Source organism: Limulus polyphemus, unplaced genomic scaffold (genome assembly GCF_000517525.1).
Source record: "Limulus polyphemus unplaced genomic scaffold, Limulus_polyphemus-2.1.2 Scaffold109, whole genome shotgun sequence".
Taxonomy (NCBI): domain Eukaryota; kingdom Metazoa; phylum Arthropoda; class Merostomata; order Xiphosura; family Limulidae; genus Limulus; species Limulus polyphemus.
Genome location: NW_013665719.1, coordinates 347,154 through 359,499, shown reverse-complemented (window position 1 = coordinate 359,499; position 12,346 = coordinate 347,154). Strand labels below are relative to the sequence as shown.

Genomic DNA, 12,346 nt, shown 5'->3' with positions numbered 1-12,346 from the left:
TAGTATACATAACTATTGGTTGTTGGTCTGCCTAGTATTAGGAGGCCGTAACACATACAATGAGTTAATAAGATTTAATAGCGAGAGTTACTTAGGTATTGTTTGTTTGTAACTAAGCACAAAGCTATACAATGGGCTATCTGTGCTCAGCCTACCACGAGTATCGAAACCCGTATTTTAGCGTTGTAAGTCCGCAGACATACCGCTGTGCCACTGGGGGGCATACTTAGGTATAGGTTCATCATGTATGAAAAAGTTTTCTTGTGTACCTAATAAATCGCTTATATTTATCCTAATATTTGATCTTGATCTATCACGAAATCTGTCTGACAACATGCGGATGTTTGTGTAAGAATGTTATGTTTGTGGTTCTTAAAACCCTGTATGATTTATTGATTATTGTGTTTTTAATTGTCAGACATACTCCACCAATGGACCGATGTAAGTTTTATAGATTTTAAGTGTTTTCTGTTGTTGCCAGTCAGGAGTCGAACATATTGGCTGTTTGCCATGTTTTATTTCTAGCTTTATTTATGTGTTTGCTCTAGTTTAATTCGAATCATGAATTAGACTCAAAAATTTATCTGATGTGGCTACCTGGAAAAAAGGTTCCGTTTAGGGAAGGGGTGTTTACTTCTTTTGACAGATTTTGTGAATAATATTGATTTTGTTTTTGGTACATTAATTTTTATTCTCCATGTGTTACAATAATTTTCTATTTTATAATATTACAATACACTGCTCTTACAGCAAGTAAATTTTTTTATATTACACGTACGACGTTTCGATCACTGGTGCGATCATTCTTAAATAGATAAGCTTTAACTGTAAAGAACGTTTTAGTATTTAAAACAACACTCAACAATCTAAAAATATATGTAAAAACATTCTTAGGTTTTTCAAAGTTGCTATAAATAATGAAACGTTCTTTACAGTTAAAACTTGTGTAGTTGAGAATGATCACACGAGTGATCGAAACGTCGTACCTGTAATAAAAACAATCTTACTTACTGTAAAAGTTGTAACTTGTAATATAATTAATATGTAAGTAAACTCAAAACGAAACTATTGACTTTCTATTTTGTTTAGACCCACTTGTCAGTTAGTTGCTGCTATAACTGGAGTGTTTGAACTCTTCCATATAAGCACATCATCTGTGAACTGGGAGAGAAACAGAGGGATTTTGGTGTATTAAGGGCATTTTACTTACATACATGATGAATAGTTTAGGGCTAACTACCCCTCTTTGAGTAGCAGAAGAACAATAAAACACAAAACTCTTGGAAAACAAAGCACTAGGACAAAACAACATTCAAAACTTATTACTCAAGAAAGACACTCTGAGATTATTAGAACATCTCACATCTTTAAACAATTTATCTCTAAAAACAGGATACATACCAACCGCTTGTAAACATGCCAATTTCATACGTTTCAGAATAAAAGGAAAACCAGCGAATAACCCAGAAAACTACAGACCCTTAAGTCTATCAAGCAATCTAGGAAAACTACTTGAAAAAATATAAATAATAGATTAATAAATCACCTTGAAACTAAATCAATACTCCCGGAAATACAAAATGGCTTCCGAAAAGCAAGACAAACAACAACAGATTATCTCTTAAGATTAACGGAAGAAATAATACACGGCTTTAATCAAAACAATGCACAGTCGTATGCTTCCTAGTTCTTGAAAAACCATTCGATAAAGTATGGCACAATGGACTCAGATAAAACTGTCCAAACTGGAACTCCCCATAGAAATTACTCGCTAGATTTCAAATTTCCTGGAAGATAGGAGCATCAGAGTAAATGTTGAGGGCACCTACTCCGAGTACTGCACTCCGGAGGCGGGTGTCCCTCAAGGAGAAGTATTTAGCCCTACCATGTTTATCATGTATGTCAGCGACATGCAACTCAAAGACCTAAACCACACTTTTTGCTCACAGTCCGCAGATGATGTTGCAATCTGGAAGAGTGCTCCAAACCCAACCACATATAACCACCATTAAACGAAATAGAATTGTACGGCAATAAGTGAGGAATTAAAATTAATGCGCACAGAACACAAGTCATATTACTAAATCGAACAAAACAAGCAAAATAATATCACAGTCATCTCTAGACGGGACTCTCTTACAGGTAGCAACATCAGCAAAATTCTTAGGGATTACATTTGACTCTTAATTAAATTGGATACCACACATTAATAGCATAAAAACTAGAATTTGGAGAAAAAAAACGAGTTACCTTGGGAGACTGACTAGCAACAACAAAGGAGCTTCTCCAAAAAATATATTAAACTTTACAGAACATACATAAGACGTAGAATATGCCTGTATAACGTGGATCAATATTTCAAAAACACACATCAGCAAACATAAAACTATATTTTAACGAAAGCATTTAGAGTACCACGATCAGCAAGCTTGGTATTTCTACACAACTATTCAAACATACCAACGCTATCAGATCCCTAGATAACTCGCTTCAATATTATAAGAAAAATATTAATAGAAATGAACTGATGAACAAACTAGAAAGTTACATAATATATGGTGAACCAAGCCCCAAGTACCTTTCCCCTCTGAACATCACAAATAAGAGACTTACAGGTCAAACAGTGCTAGGCTAATTGAATCCTAGACACAAACGTAGCTCTATTTTACAAGGGTTTTATATGTAGAAATAGGATTATGTGTTGTTTGAGTATGACTGCTAAGCGCAACTGTCACGTGAACACGAACTAATAGTGCGACTATGCATAAGTGACGATAGTAAAAATATACGAGTTAATTAATATTATCCTATGAATTGGATATGGCACAAAATAGGCATGTTAATTAAAACTGAGAACAATGGACAAAATTTAGCAAACTTGACCCTCCCTGGTCCAAAACATGGACCAATCCCGATGAAGAAGTTCCTGTGAACCTTTTACAGGAGATAGATTGTCCGGATAACTTTGAAACATTTTTATAATGGAGGTATAGGGCATTTTACAGTTTGTTGATAGTAACTGTGTAAAAAATTATCGGATTAGGACCGAATTTCAGGCGCAGATTGAACCAAAAATTTGCGTGGGTATGCAATCTCTCCGATTGCTCTTGTTCATATAAGTCATCATACAGTTGTTTGTCTTGGAATGTAATTGTTTTCAAATAAAAGCTCCGTTTTTTTATCATTTTAAAAATATGCTTTAAGGTTTTTATATAGTTCTAGCATACATCCGACTGGGATACGACAAATACACGAGACGTTATTTATAATAGCAAATTACATAACAAGATTAACTGTAATTTTTCGTCGATTTTATTTATGTCAATTAGTCTAAGGCTTATTTAACACTATATTATTTTTTAATATAAGCTCTCTGCGATAAACTATTGCAGGAGTAGCATAGTATCTCGAAAGGTTACTCACTTTGTATCACTGTTACTTTTACAATACTGCTTTAATTCTTTGTCCAACTATCTTTTCATTTCATAGTGTATCAAATAACATTAAACTTTTATATGATATTGCAAGCAACAAAACCTTTTATAGGCCTATGTAACGGATCCTTTGAATTTATAGCGTTTTAGTGAAATATCTTAATTTTCGCCCATTTCATATATAGTTTATATTTTACAGCAAAGCCACATTTGCTATCTGCTGTGTACACCACTGAGGAATATAAACCCGGATTTTAATATTGTAAGTCTATAGACTTACCGCTGGGGAACATTAGTTTTTGAACCAAAATTTAACTAGAAAGCATTCAAGAATTAATTACTTCGTAAATTTTTAAGAAACGGTGCTGTAACAAAAATATCGTTACGTCTCTGGTCGTTTGTTATTTTCGAATGAAACTTTAACGACACAAGTCCTTTCTTAAATAAAACTAGTTTATTCTTTCTTAATTTAACTTTGCAATACATTTAATTTCCACAGTCACTTTAACTTAAACACACGCTATAATTCACAACGAAAGATTCACGTACTTTATTTACGACTTGACTCGATTATCTGTCTCTATCTCTTCAATCTGTAATTATTCATATGCATGCCGTCACTTCTAGCCGGTCTTATATATATATACGAAATAAGAGCGTCTGGAGAACACTCGAGGCTTCACGAACGGACATGATCTTTCTAGAATCTCATGATGTGTTACTAGCGTCACGTGTCTTCCGCTGTCATAACAATATTATCACATTTGACTATTTTTTTATTATCTAACATAAATTAATTATGTACTAAGAAGATTGTGAAAACTATGATTAGAACGGCACAAGCAGTTGAAGAAATTGTGTACCACTCAGAAAAGTTGGTTCTTAGTTTGTGTCAAAGTTGAATTTCTAAATCGTCACCTGCCTTGTTGATACCTATTTGTATGACTTCTAAATGTAATATTAAGCTACCAAGGTTAAGGAGTGGTCACAAAATTGTGTATAAAATTTTTACTTACAACCAAAGACGGACAAGTGAACACAGAAAGAAACAAGAATTAATTTAATAGAGTTGTTTAAACATTTGTTTAACAACAAGTAAAAGCTTGGAATGGTATATTCTTTCATTGGCGGGTGTGTCTGTGAGCCAGACAATGGCAAATTGATCTGAATTAGCAGTTACTTTACATACACTGAGGCATAGTAGTATACTGAATGATTGTACACCCACTAAAACTATATTTTAAAGAAAACTTAACACCACGTTACTATTTACACATGCTTAATAAACACATTATTTAGAAACAATTTTGTTACATCTGTTGATGATACAGACTAGACGTACTTCCGAAGGGTCCCCGAAAGTGTTCCGTTTCAAAAGTAATTAAAACCAAGATTAAGAGTAACAAATATTTTTATTTCTTGCTTTTGAAGTTTATGTCATGCTGTGTTGTAGCCTACAGAATACGTAATTGAAGGCATGCGCACGTTTTACTGACGTCACAACAGTACAAACTGCAACATAACGTAACATATGTGACATCATTTTAATGTCTGCTTACTGATTGACAGCCAACACACTAGTGTAAAGTGGTTAAAACAGGTGAACCCTTCGGGTCCCTTTCAGGAAATTACACGACGTTTACAGTCCCTATCGGATTTTTAAACCTTCTTTTCTATCAGCTATTTACGCTAAAAAAATGTGGTTTCGTGACTTTGTTGGTTAGAAGGTTTTTGAAAACATTACGAAAAAATTTAAAAGATACCAACAATACTGTAATTAATCCTAATAACTTTTGCTGGAGTTCACAAAGCATTTCACTTAGAAAATGAATGACTTTACCCAATTATTTTGGTCATTTCCTTTAACAGACAAAAACATAAAGTACTCAATATGTAGACCCCATCAATATAAAGTGTTAAAGAAACAAGTTGATAGACAGAGTGTGAAATATGGAACTGACAGAAACAACACTATATATGCATATGTTGCCACAGTTCATAATACATACAGAGTCCACATAAGTGTTCTTTTCAACATTTGTTCCTTAACAAAATTCGTGTGAAATACTGTCAGTCACATTAGTAGAAAATTCCTTTCAGTTTGATATCGTTAAATGACTATTTTAACAAAATGGATCACGCAATTTTCATTATGTTTATATGACGTGTAGATTAAAAAACAATACTTTTCTCATAGTCCAAAACTGTTCACAAAATTTAGAAATGCAAAACAGTGCATTTCTGATAAAATAAATACACAGTCAACAGATAATTATACATTTTATTCCTTAAAACAAAGTTAATACATCATGAAAAACACCGTGGTTTTATAGAAATATCTGGAATGTACTATGATGTGTTACATAATATAGTCTTAACCCATTCACTGATACACAATTTATGGTGTTTTATTATTCTTGGTGAATTTGTTACATTGTTGAAGTTTCTGATGCAATTTCAAAACCACTAAAACAGATTGTTTATGACTTCAGAACTGATCGTGAGGTCATGTTTATCTTTTACTAGCAACCAAAGATCGCTTTCGTGACATTTTTAGGCCTACTGTTCTCAACTACGTAATGTTTATTCATTTTCATTTTTACAGATATCGAGTCAAGACTGTTACACTATAAAGATAGCCTAAACGGTACTTGTGCTGCGATTGGCCGATGGAAAATGACGTCACTAATGGCACTTTGCCTGTATGACGGATGACAATGGCCAGACGCATGGCGGCAACTGTTTAGTTTTAAATAGCAAAACACTATATTATGATTAAATACAACGTTTCCACTATACAAAATGCGGCAAAACTGTTAAAGAGTTTTCATTTAATGACTGTTTTAGTTTTATCTGCACATCAATACCTGAAAATCATAAGACTTCATGTTCAACAACTACCATCTTTGTGGTCATCTCCATAATGTAAAATTGTGAACAAAAACACCATTAGTCACAGAAAGAAAAACACCTTTATATTACTATCAATAAAATGTCATTTCCTACAAAGTTTAAAGAAGAAGAAAAGTAACAAATACCATGTAGATTGCATAGGTAGAATGGAAACGTAAGCTACTCTCTTTTCGCCATAATTTGCAGGTCACAGGATTGAAATCTATGACCAAACGTACTAGCCCTTTCAGCCATGGGGGCGTTATAAAGTTGGTAAAGAGTAACCCAAGAACTGGCAATGTGTGTTGCCAAATCATTTGCCGTCCCTCTGGATGGCAGTTAAAAATTAAAGATAGTGGCATATAGTCTTAGTAGCTCTGCAATAACCAATCTATCTAAAAATTACCTTAACAAAAACCAGATTATTAGAATTAAAATGACAGCAACATGAAATAAAAGCAACACCTTGGGATTGATAATTTTATATATCAATAACCAAGTCAATTAAAGATTTAAAAACTTGTAAAAAAATTATATAAACATAATGAAAACAGTTAACTTTTTTACAAATAAAACACTTATTTTGCCTCAAGTTTTCTACTCTGTCCAAAATATTATCATCAAGTATTTGGTTTGAGATAAGTTTTACAAATAGACACAAGATACATAAACTTCAGCCATTTTTATATGTCAGATCTATTTCATATATACTAACTAAAGCTTTTAACTGTATAATATCTTTATTTTTTAATGGACAACCAAGACTTGGTCTGGAGAAATATTTGTAACTTTCATATGACATACAAATCACCTGGCTTCAAAAGACTATTTGAATAATATCAAAATAATATAACTTACTCAAAAATATCAGTCGTTTATGACAAATTAATTATGTAACATAGACTGTAAAACACATCATTAAGAAGTTACAAACTGCACATGGATTACAGAGTGGAAACACTTTTGTTCAAGTATCTCATGCTTTAAATTTCATCAGGGTACTCTTGCATTCTACAACTATTAATAAAATTTGTAGTTTAAATATAACATAAAAAAAATACTTTCCTCAAGGAAGTATTTATTATGATAAAGGATTAATCTTATAAACAACAGATTTTATTAGAGATTCTTAATTATTACTTAGAAAATAAGATGTAAAAACATTGAAGCTTGATAATTTTTCAGAATATAAATTTTCTTGTTTGTTTGTTGTTTAATACATATTTCCCATAATGTATTACAACAATTCAGTGACCAAACCCTGAACTGTTAGCATTATAAGCACTCAAGTTTACTACTGAGTCACCAGGGAACTACCGTTTTTTAAATAATTGAATCTTTCTATAAATGCTTAAATCTTCTTTGATCTTGAAATTTAAAGAGGTAACATGGTAATATTATAATACCGGTCTTCACAGTTAAAGTATGGGTAAATGACCATCATACCAGAAGACTAAGTCTAGTTTTTTTTTCATTACAACTGATAAAGAAATTTGTCAGTTATCAAAAAATGGAATGTTCTTAATAAAATGAATGAATTTTGGTGTGTATAAAATATCACAGCATTTAGTAAAAAATGTTTGATATAAATGTATATTTTTTGGACGGAATTTCAAATTCACATTTGTCATAAACAAAACAAAAATGCTGCTGCGAATAAAGAAAAAGAATTTACTCAGCGGTAAAACATTTTTTTTCATCACAGGAATTATTGAGATTCACAAGGTAAATTAAGTATCATGTTGTTTCAATATTCAAACAGTTCATTCTAATTAATTCCTACTAAACACTTTTCATACTAAATAAAACTTAAAGTCAAATTATTTGAAATAACTTACATCTTTAATCTACTGAAAATTTACCTGGTAATGTGTTCTTCCAATTTATAAGCAAATAAAAGTTTGTTATTATTAATATACTACTATTAAAGACAAGAGTTTTAAATAGCAGCACCCATTTTTTAAATTAATTGTAACAAAAAGAAAGGAGAAAAGAGAGAGATACACTAATATTAATAATTTCACTACTTTTGGATCAACAAGTTTTGAGTGAATCTGTCATTTTTCAACATAATGAATGCAGTAATTAGCACGTGCAAAAAAGCGGATCACTAAAATTATGTTGCCTAATCACTATCATTAAACATCTTAATTAACACTAACTTAATGTGTGTGTGTGTGGGTGGGGGGGGGGGGGTATTGATAAACAAATGCCTAACACGAAATGACAATGTGAGAAGTTGATCTTTGTTTTTTTAGTTGAGTCAGCCTCAAATACAAAAATCATATCAAGGAAAGCCATTTTTGTAAAATAAAAAAATCTGAAACATCAGTACCATAATATTGTAAAGCAAAGAAAATAGAATGGTAAACAATACACATTTAATATAAAAAAAAATCTGTAAACTTTACTAGGATGTAATACTAATCTTAAAAACTCACTTATATTTATTGATGTTTGCATAAAAAAAGTTTTCAAATATGCAAAAATAATAATAATAATTGTATAGTTAAAAATCATATCTTAACGTTCAGCTTTTGTTGATAAATGTGAAACCTTGCATCTGTTTCTTTTCAAATAGCTTAGCAATAAAACAAAATTCAACTTCTGAGCAATTTGACAGTTTACAACTTTGTTTTACACAATTAATTGAATTGCTAGATAAATCATGCTTTTTCAAATCTCAAGTACACTTTGACAAATTTTCCAATTTATAAGAAAGAATACTGACCTGTTCAAATACATTAAACACTACTACTAATACTAAAAATGTTGCTAAAGGTTTGTGTAAAAATTTCAGCTACAAACTTAAGAGTACTTTAAATTACAAAAACTTAGTGACAACTTAAGTATTTTTTCTGTTGTCTTTTATGAACATGATTTAAAACAAACTATATGCATAATGAAACAAAACATTTTCTCAACTAATCTCTAAGTGTGATTAAAACTATATATAAAAGAAGTCAATTTTAAACAATCTATTCTAAAACAGTACTATAAAACAATGTCATTGCTTCATATGTTTACAGAACTTTTGGTAATGAACATTAAATGTAAAAACTGTATGGTGTATAATACTCCTAGGAGGCTATATTACATTCTAATATACTATAACTTTTTACTGGTTCCCAACACAATCAATATGAAGGAAGTATGGTGAAAATGGAGGCAACAGCCATAGTGAAAACAACAGGAAACAAAGATGGCTCCTTAGACACAGCAGCTGAAAGTAGACTAAGTCCACAAGCTGGAGGACATATCACATTCACAGTTTCTAATAGTGGGAGAAAAAAAATACTTTTAATAAACCAAATGATTTTGACAATACTTTAATATATACATCTAATTAAAATGGAAAATACAGAAAGTGAGAAAAGTAAATTTTTACAATCCAAGTACAATTTCTACCAAGGTTAGAAGAGATCCATTAGAATTTAGTTCATGCCATTTTCTGAATTTATATGATGCAAAGCAAGTATAACAAACAATACACACACACACACACACAGATAAACACATTTCCAGTTTCAAGACAATCTAATAAAAATATCAGAAGCTAATAATGTTTTAAGATCAATTATCTGAAGTGCACAGTCTTTGAAATAAACATGAAATCCCTGTCAGATAAGACTTTAAAAAAATTAAATAAATGAATAAATACTGTGAGCATTATTTACTCAAATTACAAATCCCTATTTTGACTCCAACAAATGTTATTCTAAGTAAAAGCAAGGGGCCAAAATAGGGATTTGTAGTTTGAGTAAATACATGTAATTGCCTACTGTATCTCCAGCTTTGTTTTCTTACCTTTTTTTTTTTTTATAATCCCCATTTGCAGGGTTTTAAATTCCCAAATTTTATGTTATTGTTATTTAACCATCTTGTTTGCTGGCATTTTTTTTTTTTATACTCAACTATGGACAAAGGATTACTTGATATGGTAGTTAAATTTATACATTGTGATAAGAAACATAGCTAATAACTAGCTGATACGATGACTTATTGCAGCTGTTGACTATTTCATTTCATTAGTTCCAGATTTAAATGTTAAGCTGCACTTATAGTTTCTGTGTAAGACACAGTATTGGTACATCTAATGTTTGTTTGTAATCAAGCATAAAGCTACACAATGGGCTATCTGTGCTCTGCCCACCACAGAGTACATCTAAAACATAATTCTACAAATGTGTGTAATGACATTTAATATTATGTGTACAAGGGGTGGCTCCCTAAATAAAGACACCAATTGTATAGTGTGCAAAACATTGAGTATATAGATGTTACAATCATCTGTTTATCTATTATTGGATGGTATATCCTATACTCAATACTTAGCTTTCTTGCAAGTATCTGGTGTTCCTTTAAAAATCTCAACTTCAAGAGGTAATGATAACATAGTTTCATTAGAATTTAAATGTTTTTTAGATGAAACAAATTGAAAATACCCTTATGACCTTTACAGCACCTTATTTAGTATTCTACAAAAGGTTTAGGTTCAATATACCAAGTTGTATTTGCCATAGAATGGCAAAAGAAAGAATAATAATATGAACAACCGAGCAGATTTTGGTGGATTTTAAAATTCATTCTAATTATTAGATAATTTATTTTTTCTGAATTTTTTAAATGTGCATAGCTTTTAGTATTGCAACGGAAGATTTTGAACTTTGTTTCGGGAAAGAGTTACTTTTTTAAGGTGTTTTTCATTGTGTACTCTATTAGTGTTTCATCCAAACCTGTTTGATCTCTTATTATGAACCAAAATTATAAATATAAGTATGCATTATGTGATAATCATTATCCAACAAGATGCCCAAGTGTAAGCATGGACACAAGTACAAGAAAAAGGCTTGGAATAAGCCAAGTATTAAAAAACATGGCAGTAAAATAAATACTCTGAAAGACCCCAAAGTTTTAGTTACACCACATATGAAATGTTTGGTACTATTCTTACTATAATAGATGTAATTTCACACTTTGGATATCCAAGATTTAGAATTAGAAAAATAACTATGGTATGTGCAAGAACCATTTCTTTTTTTTTTAATCACAGAACAAAAATTTACATCTAAGTATTCTCCTCACAAGAAGAACATGACCTTTACTAGGACTGTAAGTGAGGGATTGATTATATCTATAATTATGTAACTTGTAAGTATAGTACTTTAATACATTTTTTTTTTTTAATTCTGTAAAGGGTACCACTTGTAATATATTAATATATTACAGTTTATACCAGCACAATCTGAATACTTTTCCTGTGCAGTACTTCCCAGAAAACTTCTTCAAAACATAACTTTTTTTCAAAATTGTATGAATACTACGATTAGTAATTACTAGTACAAACAGCAGTCTGTAGAGCAGCATTTATGCTAGTATGGCTAAACGATAAAAGTACTGTTAACCCTAACGTACAATGCATGATAAAACAAAAAACTTTCATTAACCCATTTACTGCAGCTGGGATGTACATTTCTCAGTGCACTGGGAAATATACATCCGAGCTGCAATGAATGGGTTAAATGGACAAATAGAGCAGAACTGTACAAAATTAACAGTTTGAATTTTTTTTTCATGTAATCTACCATTTTTTTAGCACCTTTTAATACCCATTAGAATTCCTGGAATTGTATTAAATAAACTTGGTATTCAATAACTTAATTAATTTTTCTTTAGTTGTTCTGTTACTTCAGGTAAATTTATAATAACCTAATTTTTTGGTATTTTATTTTTAAAGGCAATAAAAAATAGTGCTTTACTAAAATAATGGTATCGGTATAATTGAAACACACTCATTACATTCAAAATTATACATCATTTATAAGCAACAATATTATTTGTTTTGTTTTTTGGTAAAAGACTGTTTATTATACTATATTGTAACTGCAATATTTTGCTTATATATGAATTGTATGTAGATTCATATAGTTATACTATACTATATATATATATTAAATACATAAAATCTCAATCTGGTACATGTGTTCTTGTGTATTCCATTGAAAATTAGAATCTATAAT

The 12,346-nt window shown here is 30.7% G+C and overlaps 1 protein-coding gene across 2 annotated transcripts in view; it reads right to left on the bottom strand.

Annotated features, from left to right (window-relative positions):
• Window positions 1-5,697: 5,697 nt before the first annotated feature.
• The window catches only part of LOC106471061 (lachesin-like), a 29,221-nt gene continuing 22,572 nt past the window's right edge, over window positions 5,698-12,346 (bottom strand). For both annotated transcript variants that reach the window (XM_013931652.2, XM_013931660.2), the window contains exon 7: window positions 5,698-9,600. In XM_013931652.2, coding sequence (XP_013787106.1) covers window positions 9,464-9,600 — 137 coding nt within the window. In that variant the 3' untranslated portion in view covers window positions 5,698-9,463. The remainder of the gene's footprint in view (window positions 9,601-12,346) is intronic.